Here is a 22,538-nt window from a genome sequence, read left to right as displayed (position 1 = left end):
GCCAAAAAAAAAAAAAAAAAATGACGTTTCCTTTACTAGTTTGTTTTTTTCTTGGGAATTTCCAAATTCTGAATCTTGTCTGCTCAACCGCTGCCTTTGGCTGCTGGGTCTTTTTCAAAGTTATCATAAGAGTTTATTATGAAGTGGATAGAGAGGGGCAAGTGCGGGATTGAGATAGGGAACCAAGAACTTCAGATAGAGGGACTTGGAAGCTTTGTGTTTCAGTTGCTTTCTGATAACTTTCTCCGCATTTGGTAGTATAATGCAGGACTTTATAGTTATTTGACCAGGAGGGACTTTCATACTTTTTGTTTTTACTGTCTAAATAAAGTTTTCACGTTCTTAAGTGACTTGCTTCTGCAGGTTCAAGTCCGTAACAATGTCAACATCTTATCTACCTGCCACTACTGATTCAATTGCTGAGGCTTTAGAAGCTAAGAATTCGTCCGAGTCTATCTCAATCCTTTACCGTATTCTTGAAAACCCTTCATCTTCCCCTGAGGCTCTACGGATAAAAGAACAGGCCATAACAAATCTCTCGGATCGTCTCAGACAAGAGAATCGTGCAGAGGATCTTCGGAACCTTTTGACTCAACTTAGGCCTTTCTTTAACTTGATACCAAAAGCAAAAACAGCAAAAATTGTCCGAGGAATTATTGATGCCGTGGCTAAAATACCAGACACATCTGATCTACAAATTTCCCTATGCAAGGAAATGGTTCAGTGGACACGTGCTGAGAAGCGAACTTTCCTTCGGCAACGGGTTGAGGCCAGGCTTGCAGCTCTTTTGATGGAAAATAAGGAGTACCCTGAAGCCTTAAATCTCCTGACTGGATTAATCAAGGAAGTAAGAAGACTGGATGATAAGCTCCTCCTCGTAGACATAGATCTACTGGAGAGCAAGCTCCATTTTTCTCTGAGGAACCTTCCTAAAGCGAAGGCTGCGCTTACTGCCGCAAGAACAGCTGCTAATGCCATATACGTGCCTCCAGCACAACAGGGAACTATTGACTTGCAGAGTGGCATCCTTCATGCGGAAGAGAAGGATTATAAAACTGCTTACAGTTATTTCTTTGAAGCTTTTGAAGCCTTCAATGCTCTTGAAGATCCCCGGGCTGTATTTAGCCTCAAATATATGCTGCTGTGCAAAATAATGGTTAACCAGGCTGATGATGTAGCAGGAATAATTTCATCAAAAGCAGGTCTACAATACGTGGGAATTGAGCTGGATGCCATGAAGGCTGTAGCTGATGCACATTCCAAGCGTTCGTTAAAGCTTTTCGAGACAGCACTTCGAGATTTTAAGGCTCAACTAGAGGAAGACCCTATTGTCCACAGGCATCTCTCTTCTCTCTATGACACTTTGTTGGAGCAAAATCTGTGCAGGTTGATCGAACCATTCTCAAGAGTTGAGATTGCTCATATTGCCGACCTGATTGAACTGCCAGTGGATCATGTGGAAAAGAAGTTGTCTCAGATGATTCTAGACAAGAAGTTTGCAGGGACCTTAGATCAAGGTGCTGGATGCCTAGTCATTTTCGACGACCCGAAGACTGACGCCATATATCCAGCCACACTGGAAACCATTTCCAACATTGGCAAGGTTGTGGATAGCCTCTATGTTAGGTCAGCAAAGATAATGGCATAAAGTTTCTAGCATCAGACTGACCGCTTCGAGCGAGCTGCTGTAGTTTTGCACTTCGGTTGCCTTGGTATGGGACTGCCATGTTTTTTTACTCTTGAATTTCCTGAAGTAAGTCTATACGGTGATTTGAAAGAACTTTAGTTTGAAGTTTTAGCTGCAGAATTGTTCGGAGAAAGACGGTTTAGGCTCATTATTCAGACTTGAAATGAATTTAGATCAGTGTGTGTAACTTGCCTCTTTTCTCATTCTTTTCGGACACAGGTACACATTTTATTTTCTCAGGTTACTTATTCATCAGCAGTGATTTCTTCTGAGTTGAAGCTTGATGAAAAGGAATGTCTGTATTGGGGCTATGATTTAACCACCTGCCTTGCGACTTAGGTGCCATAGTATTTCCCTTCTCCATTTCTTAGCCAATTTATTATTTTTGGAGATGAAATTTCTCGAGACTTGTTAGAGAATAAAAGCAATCGTCACATGGCACGGGATTGATCAACTTCTTGGAGTGGAAGAGTAGTGGAGAGTTTACAAAAAAAAAAAAAATCTGATCTCTTAACCAAAACTTGATTGGGAAAGTAGTCATGGTGCTCTAATTTGGACCTTAAAATTTGATATTTCTAACCTTTTGAGATCTTTAGTAAGATTCTTTAATATTCTATGTTAAATCGAGAGAACTACTGTCTTGGATTGGCAAGGTAATAATGTAAGCTTTAAATTGTCAGTTTTTATGTTGGGATATGTTTTTGTTCAAATAATGGTATTAAAAAAACATTATATGCACTCAATGAAGAATGAATGATATGTATGGTACCAAATTCATTAAAAATTGTAACCCCTATAATCAGTTCATGTTGTCAGATTAATGTATGAACTACGCGAAAATCAAGAGATTTGAAATTTTCTCCGCTTGGGTCATCGACTACACTGGGAGGAGGAGGAGTTGGCAATCAACTATTGCTTGGGGTATTGCCTCGCATTATACTATAATAGATCGACTCGACCACGTTGACCCTTCAATTGACCAACTTGTCTTCTTCGCACGTCAAGCACTGTTCATCTGTTCGAGTCTGGAGGTTGTTTTAGTTGAGAGCCCAAATAAATATAAAATTTTAGAAAATTAGGTCGTTACAAATTTATGTTTAGAAAAATACGTTCACAATAAATTTGAAAAGTTTAGAATAAAATGTTGAAATAAAATATTCACGAGCATAACAAAATGTAGAAGCTTATCATAATGGATTATCTCATGGCTTTTATGTTGAAAATAAACGTTTGCCGAATTATTTAAAATTAAACAAAACTAAATGTAAATATGAAAAAAGTTCTAAGTCTTTAATCTATTTGTGGTGAACCTCTCTAAAAGTTGAATATACTTTCTAAAGATTTATACATTAAATATTATATTTGAATATCTAATATATTACTACGTCAAATAATATATTTTTATATATAATATAATGGATATAATATCTTATTTCAGTTTAATAGAGTGAGAAATTTTAATATATATTTAACTAATATGAATTTCATTTAAATTTTAAATATATTTTTATTTAATATATTTAATTTACATTAATTATTTTAATATTTAATTATCTACAATAAATACATTTTCTTTTTTAGGTTAAATATATCAAATATATTAACTATTAATTAAAACATTTTAAATTAAATATATTTTTTTCAATTTATGTTCAATATATCTAGCATTTAAATAATAATTTTAACATTTCAAATTAATTTTTTTAATATTTAATATATATAATATATTAAATATTAATTTGAACTCTTTCAAATTTTTCTTTCAACTAAATTAATCATTTTATTGATATGAGCCGATTTTTTTGAATCTATAAAATATATGCTCCAAATTAAACATCTTAATTAATTAATTAATTTTCATTCTACTATAAACCTAAAATTATAATTTTATAGAATAAATTGTGTTCATTGATATAATCATTATAAAAAATTCGATTATACTAACAAAGTTGTTTCCATTAGATAAATTACATAAATATAAATTAAATTATTGAAATTATTGAATTTTCCAACCTTCTTTTAAATATTATATATATAATAATTGTAAATTTGTTTAAAGCTTCGGTAGTTACGTGACATCAGAGATGGGGCCCATTTAACAAAAAAAAATAATAATAAAACAAGTTCTGAGCCACGTGTCATCAACATTTGTGGTCCCATGGGCCCACCGCCGCAATTTTTGACGATTGAAATAAATAAATAAATAATCATGTCACTCCACCCTGTAAGCCGCAGCCTTTCCCTTCCTAACATATAATACAAACGCCCACCCGCACGTGTCTCTCACGCTCCAAACCCAAAACTAATACCCTAATAAAAATTCATCTACCTATTTTTTTTATACGTATTTTAATCTTGTCATAAAGAGAACTTTTTTATAGCATAGACAATAATATTTTTTATTATTATATATATAGAAATTAGTGTGACGTTTCCAACATAGATACGGAACATCAAAACAAACGTGAGTGCTAGTACCTTTTAGCTTAAAGGAGATGTAGTGTTGAGATGTTACATGTACCATCTAAACACTACTGAGACTTAGACGTCTTTCTTTTCCACTTTTTATTATAACATCACAACATTCATGTCGTGATGTTTTTTTCTCACGTCATCTAGTTGGGTTGGCTCCAAATGTTTGAATTTGAGTTTAAGTTGATAATGACAGGTACGTGTAGAGAAAGGTGACTGTCTAGTGCATGTTACAAATCAATTCTCTCTTCTAAGATGTAATGTGTGGGTCGGGGTTTTAATAAATTGCAGGAGTAGAAAATATTAGTTCATTTAAAAAAAAAAAAACTGAGAATTCGACATGTCGGCTTCCCCTAATATATATATAATTATTAATGTATTTGAGAGGCACGCGAATTGCATCCAACATGCACGTGCATCCATGCTCCGTTACTAACCACCCTGAAATTGCAATATTCTGAGTTTAATTTTTCAAAATAACCTTAAAAAAATCTTCAAAAACCAAACCAAACCTTATATTTTGTCTTTTTCTTTTCATTTGACTTTTCTAAAATTTATTGAAAAAAATATAATATTTAATTTGTTTTGCTGTTGTCATCTTTCTTATTTATTTTAAGCAGTAAGAGTGAAGTCATGAGGATTAGAGCAGCACTACTGTCAATTACATCATCACATGTCAGGAGAGCATCTCTAATGTCAACTACATCATCACGTACCAGTCAAACAAATACGTGAATGCATGAGGATTCTCCTTAACCGACCTTATTCCCCAGATTATATAATAATAATAATAAATTTGAACTCAAGAGAAATATCATAAAGGAATGGAATAAATGCTTAACTCAAGAGAAATATCACACGCCCAAATGTTCCCCCAATCCAATAGGTTAAGGGTTCCAATTGGCATGCCCATGGACAGGAATTTTGAGGCGTTGAGTGCTGCTGCTATTGATGAAGAAGCAAGGGTTTGTGAGTTGGAGAGGAAACTCCACAGCATTGCTTTGGGGTATCTCATATGGGAGAGGTGCTTTTTCTTTGCTGTCTCTCACAATTCTTCCTCCCACAACTGTGTTCCTTTGTGGATGGTTGTGGGCTTGAGTCTTTCTTGTTCCGCTCTCTACTTTTTGATGTTGTTGGAGAATGTGAGTATGATGTTCCGCTCTCTCAACGCGCTCAACATGATTTTGAGGGAACGCGCTCTCATCTTGGAGGCCAGAAATGAAGAAGATGGTGGGTTGGAGCTGAATTACGGTTTCCAGGTGAGGGAACTCAACAATGGGAGGTTCAGAATTGGGGAGAGGAAAGTTTACATATACGCCATTGCGTGTGCTTTGGTTGCTGTGACTGCTTTCGAAGTGTGCGCATGTAACTACTCGGTGTCGCTATGTAAATGAACAGGGTGTTTGTGTTTCTATTTCTATGCTTTTGGATTTCTCATGTTTTCTTCACGCGTGTTTGTTTGTATCTTTGTGTGATTAAAAGCTATTCATGTAGATTGTTACACTGAATTGCGAATGGGTTTTGTTTTAATAAATATTTATAATATCAATTAATCTCTACTTCTAGATTTCCATAAGTTTGCAGTTTTGTTAAGTCTCCATTGTTTATAACACTCAAACGGATTTGTTGTGAACATTTATAAATACGCAAATCATATGTGAGATAATAGATTTACATACAGAATTATATGCATGTGAATGTATAACATAAGGGACGATGAAAAGTGGAAAGAGAAACATCACTTTGTGACAAAATACAGATTAAATTTGTATGAAAAACTGTTTGGCTAACAACAAGTGTATTTGATGAAGAGATCGTTTAATCTACAAATACTTGAAGGTTGATTTTGTTTCTGATCATATAAATAAATTTAATATGTTTGTAAGCCAACTAAGTTCGGTGAAAATTAATTTCGAAGATGAAATTAAAGCATTGATTTTAATGTCATTTTTATCCGAGTCGTGGGATTCTGTTGTTGCTGCAATCAGCAGTTCCCAAGGATTCGAGAAACGGAAGTTCAATGAAATTCAAGATGTAGTTATCAGTGAAAGTCTTCGTAAACGAGAAATGAGGATTCATCTGGTGGTGCTCTTAGTGTTGACCAAAGGGGAAGAAGTAAATCGAAGGACCAAAACAAAGGTTGATCAAAATCAAAGAACCGTGAAAATTTTCCAAACAGATCAAATGAAACGTGTTGGAGTTGTGGAGAAAAAAGTCATTTTCGGACATATTGTACAAGAACAAAGAGAAAGCAGAATCACAAATCAAGGATGACAATGATTCAATAAATTCTATAGAAGACATTGGGAATGCTCTAATCCTCACAGCGTGGACATTTTGATTAAATCTTGTACTTTGGACTCAAGTGCATCTTTTCATTTGTCTCCAAATAAAGAGCTGTTCCGGAATTTCAAGTCTGAAAATTTCGAGAAGGCGTATCTTTCCGACAACAAAGCCTTGGAGATTGATAAAAAGAGGATGTCTACATAAAAACTCTTGCAGGAAATCAATAGACATTAAATGATGTCAGATATATTCCTAGTCTCAAGAAGAACCTAATCTCTATTGATCAATTGGATAGCACAGGTAATGCAACAAAGTTTGGAAAGGGTTCGTGGAAGATTGTGAAGGGTGCTATGGTGGTAGCACGTGATACAAAATTTAGAATCTTTTACACCACTGTAGGAGGTATGAACATGGTTGTTGTTCCTGAGAGTGCTTCAAATTCGAGTCTATGATACAATAAACTTGGACTTATGAGCGTCAAAGGAATGAAGATGTTAGTAGCGAAAGGAATTTTAGAAGGTCTGAAATCTGTTGATATGAGTCCTTGTGAGAACTATGTTATAAGCAAACAAAAATGAGTTGGCTTCACAAAGGTTGCCAGAGAATTGAAGAAAGTGAGGTTGAAAATGGTTCATACAGATGTTTGGGGACCATCTCCAGTTCCATTACTTGGCGAATCAAAGTTCTATGTCCCCTTCATCGATGATTTCAGTAGGAAGGTGTGAATTTATTTCTTGAAACACAAGTCAGATATGTTTGCCACCTTCAAGAAATGAAAAGTAGAAGTTGGAAATCAGATCGGCATGAAGATCAAATGTCTGAGGTTTAACAATGGAGAAAAATATGATAAGTCATAATTCAAAACATTTTGCGTAGCTGAGGGAATTAGATTAACGAGGACAGTTCCCGATAAAGCAAGGCAAAATGGTATTTGCTGAAAGGATGAACGAAACATTGAATGAGCGGATAAGGAGTATGAACAATCTACTTGATCAATAGAGGGGCCTATAGTACCCTATGAGTTCAAGTTGTTTGAAGAAGTATAGATAGGAAAAGAACTCAAGTACTCTCTCTTGAGAACTTTTGGCTGTATTGTGTATATATGTGTTGATCCAGAGAAGAGTGACAAGCTTGACGTTGAGCCTATGAAGTGCTACCTCATAGGCTATGATTCTGACATTTTCGGGTACAAGTTTTGGGATGTCAAGAACAGGAGAATCTTAAGACTTAGTGTTGTTGTAGTAGGCACTCAAGGAACTCCTGAGACTATTGCTGAGGAACTAGAGGTAGAGCAAGTAGTACCTAAGCAGGTGTTGAAAATATCGCTATCAGATTACCAGATAGGTATGTACCTTCATATTACAGTTGACTGATGAAGGGGAATCAAAGCCTTATGATGAGGCGCTACAGTTGGATGATACAACCAAATGGAAGAAAGCCACGGATGATGGGATGTCTATGCTTCATAAATGAGTTGCTCTTTTATTTACTGAGGCTAAGTACGTGGCAATAATTGAAGCTGGAAAGGAGATGATATGAATGGCAGACTATCTAAAAGAATTGAGCAAGAAGTAGCATGAGAAGATTCTTTGGACAGATAATTAGAATGTCATTCAGTTAATGAAAAACCTAGTCTATCATTCAAAGACAAAACACAAAAGGTAATACCATTTCACTCGCAGGTTAGTAGAAGATGGTGATTTGTTTGAAGAAGATAAGAGAGTGCAAAGAATCCAATAAAACCGATGACAAAATGTGTTGATATTTGAACATTAAGACTGTGCAAAGCCTCAATTGACAAAATTATGCCCCTGGAGTAGGCCTTGGGAGAGGAAATTTTATCTATATACCAACTTTTATGCTTTGATTGGCGTCGCTTCTTTAGAACTACACGCCTTCTAGTGTGTGCTTTGACATTGAACTCCCAAATACATGCTCTAAGTCTCTTGTGACTTCTATTTCATGCTCGTTCTTTTTGTTGTTGGTTTATGTAATAAATACAAATATCCCATAGTTGGATATTCTTTATGGGATATGGGATATTGAAATTGCTATTATACTTTTTTTTAGACATAGGAAGTAGTAAATTTTATCTCCTGAAATTATGTTCCCAAAATGGTAGGCTTATGAAATTGGCTACTAAAGCCACCTACACTCATACAAATTGTTGATAAGCAGACACATACAAAAATTCATAACTCTCTCAATGTTAAGATCAAGTGTGTATAATTATTTTATTAATATTAATATTCTAAAGATTAAACTTTTATTATAGTCTAACCTTATAATAATTCATTATATACCTTTCGATTTTGTAGGTATGATAAATTGATGATATATTTGAAAACTAAAATTTAAAAAAAAATACTCCACTAGTCGTGGCGGGAACGAGGAAGTCTTCCCTACTCCATCCCTGCCCCCTATTTCATTTTTCATCTCTGTAAATTTTTCTTATTTATTTTTATGGAGATCAGAGTTCTAAGTAGAAAATTTATTTTATAGTTTTCATTTTTTCAATATAATATTTATTATAAAAATGATTTAAAAAATCTATTAAATTATAATATTTCATAGTTATATATATATTATATATAAAATGATCCATCAATATAATTTTTAAAAAATTTCAAATTTTAATAATTGTAACATTTCTTTAATAATTAAAGAAAACGCATATTATTTATTTTAATATTAGAGTCTCAAAATTAATTAATCAAATAAAAGAAAACTTACACATATTCATCTTAAATAATATTAATAAATCAAATCAAAAGAAAATTTACACGATATTAATTAATCAAAATCAAAGAAAACTTACGCATATTCTATCTTCTAAATTTAGAGTCTCAAAATTAATTAATTAATTTTTTTAATTTAGTTATTTATTTATTTAATATATAATTAAAAATTAATTTTTTTAATTTAGTTATTTATTTATTTAATATATAATTAAAAATGTATTTATATTAAACAAATCCCAAAATTTGAGTGGAGATAGAGACGGCAAAAATAATCTCGTCCCCAACTTTTATTTTTTAATTTTTTATTAGCATTAAACTGTATTAAAACTTCCATCCACGTTTTAAAATCTCTGACTTTTCTAATTTCTATATAAAATTCTTTATTTATTTTTATAAAGACTAATTCTTTAAAATATAATTTCTATTATTTTGGCCTAAATCTTCACAGCTAATATAGAAAAGATCTCCGATGTTACTATCTTGCCGAGTTAAATAGACATCATTATTACCAACTTCATCTACTATTTAAAGATATGGTAAATAATAATTGTTCTTATTAAAAGTCAATTAGCTAACCTTTTTAATCTTAAAAAAATTGTGGTTAAAAAAAAATGAAATGATTGAATATTTAAAAATACCTTATAAGTGACACTATTATTAGAGTCTAAAAAATGCAAATGCATGCAACATGATCATGATTAGTGAAACTTAAAACATAATTATCGGTTGACTCCATTTCTTTTCGGGTATAATTGAACGTGCATTACTCTACACACAACCCATGCACTTACACATGGACCCAATAGACGAGTATCAATATGGTACTCCCTAGGTCTGTCTATAGGCACACGTAAACTCGTGCAACTGAAACCGATGAAGAAGAAAAGAATGTGAATGTAAATCATGATTATACACGTACAGATAAATTGTGACTAGAGAAGTAATTCATGATCATACGCGTACATATAAATTGTGACTAGAGAAGTAATTCATGACTAAAATGGATACACAACACACATGAAATCTCACAATATAAAAATAATAGATCATGATATGAAACAACGTGAAATAATATAACAATACTTGTAATTCATATAGTTCGTTAGTTAATCTGTATAATTTCTCGTTTCAAGACAAATCAGAAGTTTTAAAATAAAAATCAAGAGTTACCAAACAAAACATACCTTTATCGTAACATATTTATAGAAATATAGATTAATATTTTTTTAAAAAAAACATGCAAAAGTTAATGTTCACAAATTTGCGTCATAAAAAGTACAATCATAAGCAATAAATTAAAACTATACACAGATCTAACATACAACTCTAAACACTCACAACTCAAGTTGGCCATTGCCACAATCGTGCAGCTCTTTTACCATTTGAAAAAAATAATAAGAATGAAGATAAATATACTCAATACGTAGCATGCTTATAAGTTCTTAAACTCAACTAAACTTTGAGGTTTAACATGTCTTTATGTGCTGCTTTAATGTTTTTTTAAAACATAAAACTAGTAAATATGCTTAAGAATTCTTTAAGTTAGTGCTCGTGTTTTCTAAATTGTCTCAACTTACTAAGTTTCTAGCATGTAACCTATAACGGTTCAAAACTCATTTATTTTGCTAAACTTTTGAGGTTAAGATTGAAGTCTTGCTTACTTTAACTCATAAGGTTGTGTTTTAAATTCGATGTGTGACATGTCGAACTTTCTTGTCCAATCCCAATACGAACCTTCATGTCATCCTATATTCAATGTTCACCAACTCTAGGCAAAGCTTTTTATTCTGATAAAGTCTCTGGCATACATGGCAACTAAACACTCCCTTTGACACAGATGTGTGAACTCTTGCTGCTTACGAAGTTGAGCATTCTCCGGGTAGTATTCTTCTAGAAAAGGATTCTTGGAGTCCTCTCACGAGATTACACCTCCCTCGAACTAATAATTTAATGGGTGGAATGCCACCATAGTTCTGCATCATCTCGCAACATGAATGCTCCACATCATACCTTCTGATCATCTGAGCAATTGGTCAGCCCAAACACTGTCTCTATTGAATTCAACCATAATTGTGCTACTGTTAGATCATCTGCAGACCCACCGATAGATTTTGGATTAGTTTTGATCAAGCTAATTCTAGAGTGAATCGTCTTGGGATTAAGAGTGATCATCATAGATTTCAAGTTCGATCTAAGAGTTATTCATCCTTCTAATTAGCTCTTGGTTGGAATCATTTGTTGAATTAGCTTTATTTGTTAAAGTTTGCAAGAATCCTAGAAGAACCTCTAGCTTTGCAATTCCAGCCATTGTTGGCACTAATCATTTGGTATTAGAGCATTTGGTCGATGTTCTTGGTGAAATATCTATACTTCGTTAAGTTAGCTTCATTTGTGAAATTTTGCAAGTATCCTAGAAGGACCTCCAAATTTGTAAAATCCAACATTGTTGACGCTTATCACCCCTCTAATGTTTCGAGGGTCACCCCTCTTGAAGTCTCGCAAGCACTTTGTTTTTCTGGTTGACGAAGAAGCACCGTTTTGAGGGTCTCTCCCCTCCTGAGGCACCCACTAAAGTTTCGAGGGTCACCTCTCCTGAGGCGCCACTGGAAATAGGAGTGGCATCATTTCGTCAAGTTGATTCACTGATTCCTTGCGTACTGGACCTTGACCTCTTCTACCCCTTCCTCTACCCCAAATAGGGGGTCGTCCCCTACGTCCTCTTCCTAATCCTCTAGATGGCATAATCTATACACAACACGTAACTACTAAATCACATATTTACAGGCTTCTCTCATCAATCACATAAATACATGCCACACATGCATACAATCATTGCATTATCATAGTCATGCTAACATATCAAACATATTGTATTAAACCTTCTTTATTAAAATTAACCTATTATATGCATCATTTAATTAAACCAATTATTATCTTTAAAAAGCATACCTGACGGCGACAGTACATCCGCTGAAGGACCATGGAAGTATGCAGGGTTTACATCATAGACCAATCTACAGGATCTAAGAACTTAGGGTTTTGATACCAAATGTAACTTCCCTAATTTTCTTAGCCTAATTAGGGATGTCACCTCATCCATCCTATAATCACATATGCGAAAGTTCATAACAAATACTTTTAAAATAGAGTCATAGACTTACATATTCAATTCAAAACAAGAAATTAAACCTAACATAGTTTTTACATTAAAAAGCACATATCAACTACTAACTTAAAATTCAATGCGTTCTACTGCCCCTATCATGCTCTATCATGACTTCCATGACTTTTCTATCATCCACCGTCATCCGTGCATGAGAGCTTTACCTGTACCTAAAATATGAGAGTAGTACGTGACTTGAGTATTTTAAAAAATACTTAGTAAGTCACCCCACTGTTAGGATTAGCAATACAATCACACACATAACATGATTGAGACCTATCTTAAAACCGTCACATTGCTTTGGACTCTTTCTGATTCCTAGTAAAAGTTGGATATTGGGCTGGCTCCAAAGCTTGGATTTGCTTTTAAATTAATAATAGCATGTACGTGTAGAGAAGGATGGCTGTCCAAACCCCATGTTGGGTGATTATTCCTTGAGACTCATGAAAATGAATAAAATAATTTGAAATGTGTGGTCGGTTATTTAATAAATGGTAGAATGAGTATAAAATATTAGCTTATTTTTTAAATAAAAGAATTTATATAATAGATAATTATGCTAAATTATAAATGATACGACAAAAAAAATAATAATAATAATAATAAAAAAACAATACAGAGAAAGAATAATAAATGGATACAATATATAAGAATAATAAATGGATACAATATATTTGTCTATAATATAAGCACAAATATGATATATATGTTAAGCTGTAATAAAAATATCTACATATTTGTTTATAATAAACGGTTAAATACTATAGTAATAATAAATTATAATTCAAGACTAATTTTATGTTTTTATTCACAAATTTGGATTTTTTTGCATCAAATTATTGAATATTCAATTTTATCATATAAATAGCATTATAAGCTTTTCTTATGCATTTAAATTAGGAAAAGCGTTTTGAGCTGAGAATGTTTAGGGTTAAGACGTTAACGGCTTTTATTTTAAAATTATCTTTTCAACTCCTAATGGACATACACTCAAATCCTCGTAACTACATATTTGTTATTCATTTAAGATTAATATCAAATTTCATATTATAAAAATTTATAAAGAGATATTTAAAATTTTAGGGTTTAATATTATAAAAATTCATTGTGCATGATGTCTCTACGAGTATGTCATCAAAATTTTTACATTTGACTTTTATAAAATTAATTGAAAAAATATATAATATTTAATTTTTTTTATTCTCGACTTCTTTTCTTTTTTTTCTTTTTTTTTACATTTGACTTTTATAATAATAGTAATAATAATAATAATAAATTTAAACCAAAGAGAAATAGCATAAAAGAAGAGACCGTTGACGATGGAAGTCTCACGTCCACTAATTTAGGAAAGAAATGATGATGGGTTTATAAACGAAGAATACTCTCCCCATCCGTACGAGGCATGAAATGATGATGGGTTTATAAACAAAGAATACTCTCTCCATTTGTACGAGACCTTTGGTGGGAAACCCAAAACAAAGTCATGAGAGCTTATATTCAAAGCGAACAATATCATATCATTGTGGTTCGTCTAATATGGTATCAGAGCCTTCTCGAAGGCAGTAAAAAATGACTAGATGATGAAAGTCCCATATCAACTAATTTAGGGAATGATCATTGATTTATAAACAAAGAACGTCGACATGAACTGCATGCTAAATAGAAATTTGATTATGCTATTATACAAAGTTGTTTGAAGTTTGACTTGTCGACCATCTGAGATGTCTATATAATCCAATCACACCGCCAAATCTTGTCCCAATTATTGGCATGGCCATGGAGGTCGAACGGCTGGAGAGGAATTTTGAGGCGTTGAGTGCTGCTGCTAATGATCAAGAAACATGGCTTCGTGATTTGGAGAGTAAAGCCCATAACATAGCTTTGGGGTATCTCATATGGGAGAGGTGCTTTTTCTTTGCTGTCTCTCACACTTCTTCCTCCCACAAGTGTGTGCCATGGTGGATGGTTCTTGGTTTGAGTCTTTGTGGTACTGCTCTCCACCTCTTGCTCTTCCTGGATAATGTGACTATGTTGCTCCGGACTCTGAACGCGCTCAACATAATTCTGAGGGAACAGACTGTTATCTGGCACCGGATAATGGAGGCCAGAAACGAAGAAGATGGTGGGTTGGAGCTCAATTACGGTTTCCAGGTGAGGGAACTCCACTATGGTGCCTTCAGAATTGTGGAGAGGAAAGTTTACATATCCGCCATGGCCTGTGCTTTGCTCGCTGTCACAGCTTTTGAAGTGTACGCTTGTAAGTACTCGGTGTCGCTATGTTAATGAACAGGGTGTTTGTGTTTGTGTTTGTGTGTTTCTGTTTCTATGCTTTTGAATTGGTGATGCTTCCTTCGGTTGTAATTGTTTGTATGTGTGATTAAAAGTTATTCATGTAGATCGTTACATGAACTGTGAAACAGTTTCGTTTTAATACATATTTATAATTCAGAATATCAGGTTGCACTTTTACCTAATTTGGAAGCACTAAGCCGTCCCAAATATTTGCTAAACCTACTGAGTAGGTGAAAGTTCCCTATTTATAATCCTTTTATAATCTATAAAACAGAGAATTATGCTAAATTACAAATGACAGGAAAAGAACCATAAATAGAAAGAATAATGGATGGATACCAGATATTTGAATATAGTAAAAGGGCAAATATGATTAATATGATAAGCCGCAATGGGAGGCAAATATCTCGATATTAGTCTATAATAAATGGTCAAATATGATACATATGATAAACCATAATGAAAGGCTAAATATACTTAACACCTCACGCATGCTGAGTGTTGGATTTGCACGAACGTGAAACTTAGATATGAAAAATTCAAACAAATATTGAGAAACACTTTTTGTGAAGATGTCAGCAATTTGAAGAAGGGAAGGTACATACTATGTGCGAAGTTTACCAGCGATAACAAGTTCTCGAAGGAAATGATAATCTAGTTCAACATGCAAAAGATGCGTAACCCAAAAGAAACGAGATTGTTACCAAGATAAATAGAACAGCCAGATGTAGAACAAAGAGTATCAGGACAGTCAGCACAGTCAACATCCAAATAAGCCACTGGCGTGCTAGGAACCATGGATGGATGAAAGATAAGACCAAAGTGGAGTGTTCCCTTGACATATCGACGAATACGTTTGATAGCAAGAAAGTGATCTGCAGTAGGGGCATGCAAAAGTTGACTAACATAATTGACAGTATGGACAATATCTGGACGCGTAATGGTGAAATACTAAAGGGTGTTAACAAGAGATCGATAGAGAGTAGGATCAGAGAAGAGAGAACCATTAGCAGTTAGGTGTTGAGAAACAACCATGGGGTGTGGACTGGTTTACTATCGAGCAATTGAGCACAAGTAAGAATATCTCGAGCATATTTTATCTGACTAATAAAGAGACCATCAGGAGTGGGTGAAGCTTTAAGACAAAGAAAGTAACCGAGAAAACTCAAATCCTTGGTAGCAAACTAAGAATGAAGCTTGCGAGTAAAGCTGTCAATAAGAGATGAGTTGTTGCCCGTAACCATAATATCATCAACATAAAGATGTAGATAGATAAGGTTAGATTGCTAATGAGAGACAAAAAGAGACGTGTCAGCGTGACTGCAAGAAAAACCAAGTGTGAGAAGAAATGAGCTAAATGCTGAAACCAGGCGCGAGAGCTTTCTTTAATAGACAAACATGAGTGGAAAATCGAGGATCAATATACCCAGGAGGTTGTTCCATGTGAAAATGTTCAATAAGAGTGAAATTTAGAAAATCATTCTTGACATCAAGTTGCCAAAGAGACCATTTATTTGTGACCGCAATAGAAAGCACAACACGAACAGTGGTAGTTTTGACAACTGGATTGAAAATGTCAGTGTAGTCGAGACCAGGAACCTAAGTATAACCTTTGACAACAAACGAGCCTTGAAACACTTAACAGATCAATTTGGAAAATATTTAATGCGAAACACCCATTTAGAGCCCATGATGTTGGTGTTGGCAGGGCGAGGAACCAAAGTTCAAGTGTCATTTTGTTGTAAAGCTCGAATTTATTCATCCATGGCAGCAGCCCAAGCAGAATTCTTAGCCACAAATTTGAATCCTTTTGGCTCAGTGGATGCAAGAAAAGTAGAAAGAAGTCCATATGAGCCCAAAATACCAAGATTTGTTGGATGACAAGCCTTGAAGATACCAATTTTGGCTCGTGTAATCATAGGATGAGATTCCAAAGAAGAAGAGGAATCAACAGTAGGTTCAATAGAGGTCGGATTAGAAGTCGAGGGCGGCAAAGAAGAACCTGCAAGAGAAGTATCAGCTTGCACAGACTCATCCACAATGTCAGAACAAATATCATACAGGGATGAACTAGATCGAGAAATGTGTGGTGATAAAGTTGTAGGAGGGATGAATCAATATGGTAAAGATGTGGTTCCAAGAAATGTCAAATATGAAGAGAGGAAAGAAGTTGGGAATAGGAGCTAGGGACAACAGGAAAGTGAGTTTTATCAAATTAAGCATGGCGGGTGATATATAGCTTAGTGGTGGTAGGATCAAAACAACGAAACTATTTATGAGTAGGACTACAACCCAAAAAAATGTCAGGAATGCTGTTGGGAGAAAGCTTGTTAGGCATATAATCACACAAAGCTTGTTAAACATATAATCACACAAGCAAGGATAAACACAACAATCAAAGAGATGAAAATTGTCATAATGCGAAGGGTAGCCGTAGAGGAGTTCAAAGGGTGACTTACTTCCAAGAAGTGGAGTAGGCAATCGGTTGATAATATAAGCTACAGTGTTGAAGGAGTCAACCAAGAAACGAGGAGAAGATGGGAGTGAAAGAGAGGAGTCAAGTCAGTCTCAGTCACATGACGATGTTTTCTCTCAGCACGACCATTTTGAGCAGGTGTATATGGAGAAGAGAGTTGATGGTGGATACCAGAAGTACGTAATTGAGTTTTGAAACAAGTGCTAATAAAACGTTGATATGAGCATAATATTGATTTTTCACAAATTTTTGAAATGAAAGAAAAATATCAAAGAAATTTGATTTAAATTTTAAAGGGTAAAGCCAAGTGAATAGACAATAATCATCAATAAAAATAACATAGTAAAGAAAATTCGAATTGGATTTGACGGGGAAGGACCCTAAAAATCACGATGAATAAGATCTAACACATGAGACGACCTATGATCACAGAGTTCTTACCCGTGTAGGGATGTATCGTTTCCTATGACCACAGAGTTCTTACCTATGTAATTTTTAGACTAATCCAAAATAAATAGTCGGCGGTCATATAAGTCGAAGCCCCAATGTCCAAAAACCAATCAGCAGCATCAGGTCCAACAATAGAACAGGAAGTGTTGAAGACTTCAGCAAGGTGAGCATGAGCAGAATCAGGCCGAAAATAGTTGTTACAGCGGTCAGCATAATGGCCCTTCGTGCGGCATATTTGACAGCGAGGTGGTCGTCGACCCTGACTTGAGTGGGTTTGTCTTCAGTTGGAATAGTAGTTTTTGTGAAAATTAGAATGACCTCGTTGGTTGCTAGAGGAAGCATGGTGACTTCCATGGGTGCGACCATCATTAGTGACTGTGAATGTTGTAGGAGTGGAGTCAGAAGACTCAAGAGAGCGCTAGAACTACTCAAAACTTTCAACTTTAGAGACTAAATCCCAAAAATAGGGGAGAGGGGTGAGAACCATCTGAGCAATAGAAAAAGTTGAAAAATCGTGTCAAGTCCACGAATGAACGAGTGCACTTTATCAATGTCCTCGACGGGTCTACCAATGGCATAAAGTTTGTCACAATTTTTTTTGAAAGCATGGGCATACTCAGCAACAGGTTTGGTGCCACGTTTCATCAGCTACAAGTCATCCTTGATTCTCAGTTCACGAGCTTTCGAATGATGGCTAAACGTAGTTTTCAATACAAACCAAACGTCACGTGCAGTGGAGAGACCAACGACGACAACAATGGCTTCCTTAGTGAGAGAGAAGAGCAGAAGACAGAGAAGCTGTTGATCGGCTACTTTCCATGCCAAATATTTGGTGTTGAGTACTGAAGAGGTTTCTGGTTCAAAATGAGGTGGTGGAACCATAGTTCCATAACATAACCCAACATGTCATGTCTTGACTCTCTAGGAGAGAGAAGTTGGCTTTTCCAAAGAAGATAATTGGAGGAAGAAAATTTGATGATGAACAAATGGATTAAAGTGTTGAAAGGAAGAAGATGATACGAGGATTCAGAAGTCACAAAGAATAAATGACCAGAGTTGAAAAACCAAAGGGGCTCTGATACTATGAGAATATTGGCTAAAACCTGAAAATATTTGCTAAAACCACCGCACCTAAGTGGTGAAAATTCTCTATTTATAATCATTTATAGAATTATGATAAATTACAAATGATATGAGAAGAATCATAAACGGAAAGAATGATAAATTGATACTATAATAAAATGACAAATATGATATCTACTGTATTCCGTAATGGAAGATAGATATCTACATATTTACCCGAGGATTAAATATGATATATATCGTAATATCAAACAGCTACATCTTTATTTACGTGAATCTAAGTAAATGCTATTTTACTTTTTCTCTAAATCTGTCATCTTTATTTTTTCTATTATGCTTCTTGTTTGAGGGAATCTTAATACATGTTTGGATGAGGTATCTTAAAGAGGAGGGTGTGAGAGGAGTGAAAATATGTGTGGGTCCCTTATTTAATAAATTGTAGAATTAGTAGAAAATATTAGTTTTTTTTAATAAATAAATAAATGATTAATTAATTAATTAACGTCCGCTTCTCGTAATATATTTTGTAGGGGTGTACATGGTCCAAATTGGTGTAAGAGATTTTTTTGACCCAACTCAAAAGTTCGAGTTGGGCTGTCGAGTTCTTAAAAAAATTTATTTATCCACAATTTATAATTATTCGAATAGATAAAAGATATTAAAAGTCTACAAATAAACTCCAATCAATCCATAATTATTTAAAAAAAAAAATAAATTCAATCAAAACAACAAATAATAACATATTAACATAGTTTAATATTGTTATAAAGCTAAAAACTAAATACCACTGATAATTAGTTAGAGTAAAAAAAATAGAATGATAGACATAAAATTAAAAAAAAAACAATAAAAATAATTAGTTTGAAGATAATATATATAAACAAAAACAAAAAAAAATATTATAAAAACATTTTAATTGAAATAGACTTACCTCTACATGACTTAAAGGCGCTAGGATCCTAAACTCTTAAAAAAAATAAAAAAATAAAAAATATAAATTATGATATAATAATATTGCAACAAATAGATAATAAATACATAAAAATTTAGAATTACTCATCTAAATTTTATAACAAAATCTTTAAATCTATTGAAACTAATTTTCTATCTATTCAATTTTGTGTTTTGTATTCACTATTTTAGGTGTGGTAGAATTCCTAAAAGATAAAAAAAAAAAAATCACTGTATTACATGTTGATCGAGATCAAGAACCACAGTAAACACTATAATGATAAGAAATGGAAAATAGAAAAATCCACCATATCCGCTTTTCACTTAAATATTAATTTAGATTAGATTGTATACCAGCAACGAAATAAAGGACATCGTTGGGACATATATTAATTTAATTTTTGTTGAGGACATATATTAATTTAGATTAGAGGGTATAAAAGCAAAGAAGTAATGGGCTTCCTTAAAATGCTTAATATCAATAAAGAAAGTATTTTTTAATTATAAATTTATGATCATTCCATTTAGTCGTGAGACTTTCATCTAATACCAAGTATTCATATACTTGAAAATATTCCAAAGAGAATATTTTGAATTTTAGAGGTTAAATTAAGGACCATCAAAATTATGAGGTAAAGCTTTTATGAAACGTGGATGATATTTGTGGGCCCTAATCACACAATATGTTACGTGGAAGCTGACATTATTTAATGAATTAATCATTTATTTATTTTTAAAAAAAACTAACGTTTTCTACTTATTATACAATTAATCATTCTTTTATTCTTTCTTATTTATTAAATAACCCTCCTCGAAATTGAAGGCACGTTCGGAATCCCCGCGAAAAATAAAAAAGGGTATTACTTCGGGAATTGACGCGTGAGAGCCACGTGTCAGTGGAGGGATTATTATCTTTTGGAATTGGTGCGTGAGAGGCACATGTCGGTGGTGGGCGTTTGTATTGTAGGTTAGGGAGGGAAAGGCGGCTTTTACCGACTGATTGTTTGTTTATTTATATATTTATTTGTTTGGTAAATGCGTACATCTCACCCAACAATCTAACCCAACCCAACTCGAAGTAGAAGGGTTGTATTATTTTTTCTGAACTCTAATTGACTCGGTTCGATTTTGATTATTTTATATGACCGTTGAGGTAATTACTGTATGAATCGTACGTCATGAAATGTTATGTTATGTCTCCTAAAGTGTATGTATACAACATAATATGAATGACATGAAATCACGATAAATGGAATGGAATACAACCGAGTTAGAAGTATGCATATGATGTGAAAGCTGAAAAAATGAGAAATGATGTGATATGAATAAAAGAAAGTTATACTTAATAATGTTGAAAATGAAAAAATATTGGGACCATTATGTGTGTTCATGCATTGGGGATACCTCTATTCCATCACAAGGGTACGGACGCGTACACCAATAGGTAGGAGAACTATCATTACGTTTTACATTATACTGTCGTGACGGTTACTAATTCTAACGGGTGTTCGGCATAAAGAGCTACCAAAGTATAAGGAAAGAGGTCCAACAGTGTGCGAGCTGACTGGTGAGTCCATACTCGCACGTATGGGTTGTGTGTAAAATATATGGTACACATCCAAGCTGCGAGTTAAGATAGTACCATAGAAAAATAGACCGTTATGATAAGTCTCGTCATTGTATTTGTTTGTTCTTGCATTTAACCCTAATAGTGAGATTACTGAATATTTCTTTAAACACTCAAGTCTATGGGCTAAATATCGAAAGACTTATTACTCTAAAACTAATAAAAATATAAGGATGGATTATAAATTAAAAAACAATAAAAATAATTAATTTAAAGAAACCAATATTTTCAAATTTATTAAAACTAATTTTTTTCCTACCCAATTTTGTGTCAATGCTATGTAATTATTAGTATTAAAAATAATAAGTAATAAAAAATATAAAAAACAAAAACATAACATATAAATATACTAATAATCAAATAGTTCGTACCATAACCTATATCATATTATCCTTATACCATTTTTCTACATATTTATATATATATTTGTCATTCTCATATCCGTTCATAATCATATCATTTCATAAACACTCCGTGATCATATCGTTTTCTAATTTATCATAGCCTTAACGTTTTTATACATATCACAGTCATATCGTTATATGAACGTACCTTAGTTATATCGTTACAAGAATGTATCCTAATGCTATCAATCTATTATAATTCTATCCCTTTCAACCCATATCCTAACCATATTATTTTATCAATCGATCGTGTGACTATATCGTTTTTTATACATAACTTAACCGTATTGTTATATTAATTATTCTTTAACTATAGTGTTTTATATACATAACCTTATTGTATCGCCTTATCGATCTCTCATATTCATAGCACTTCGATACATAACTTAATCTTAACGTTTCATGAACATACCTCATAACCTAATCTTAACGTTTCATGAACATACCTTACTCTTATCGTTACATAACATTTAGTGCATCCTTCTTGTATCCTATCTCAAACATATTATTGAACACATCGTACCATAAGTATTATCATACAATTCACATATCATACTATATCATAAGCATATCGATCCATAAACAATTCACACATATCACTATATATGACACGTGCAGAACCACGGAGCACGTGTTAACATCAAATATAACCATGTCGATAATAATGTCACTTAACTAATTAGCTTAGGCTGGTGTCACCAATTTATTCTTAAAAAATTTAATTTTGTTCTTTTATCGAAGTCAACCAATATCAATTTCAATTTCAATTTCAATTCTAAATTTTATAATAGTTCATGTGTTAGATATTATACGAACATTAGAGACTTTGTGAACATTAGAAACTTTATGAGTGTTGGAATATTTTATATGTATGTGTAATTCTATTTTTATTAAATTCTCAATTTC

At 33.3% G+C, this 22,538-nt stretch overlaps 1 protein-coding gene across 1 annotated transcript in view; it reads left to right on the top strand.

Annotated features, from left to right (window-relative positions):
- The window catches only part of LOC111430338 (26S proteasome non-ATPase regulatory subunit 11 homolog), a 4,438-nt gene extending 2,498 nt beyond the window's left edge, over positions 1–1,940 (top strand). Inside the window, exon 2 of the mRNA XM_023066555.1 lies at positions 364–1,940. Within this exon, the coding sequence (XP_022922323.1) occupies positions 380–1,648 (1,269 nt within the window). The 5' untranslated portion in view covers positions 364–379 and the 3' untranslated portion in view covers positions 1,649–1,940. The remainder of the gene's footprint in view (positions 1–363) is intronic.
- The last annotated feature ends 20,598 nt before the right edge of the window (positions 1,941–22,538 follow it).

The sequence above is a fragment of the Cucurbita moschata genome, unplaced genomic scaffold (genome assembly GCF_002738365.1).
Source record: "Cucurbita moschata cultivar Rifu unplaced genomic scaffold, Cmos_1.0 Cmo_Scf00033, whole genome shotgun sequence".
NCBI classification, from domain to species: Eukaryota; Viridiplantae; Streptophyta; class Magnoliopsida; order Cucurbitales; family Cucurbitaceae; genus Cucurbita; species Cucurbita moschata.
The sequence above is the reverse complement of the archived record's forward strand: the minus strand, read 5'-3'. Positions and strand labels throughout refer to the sequence as shown.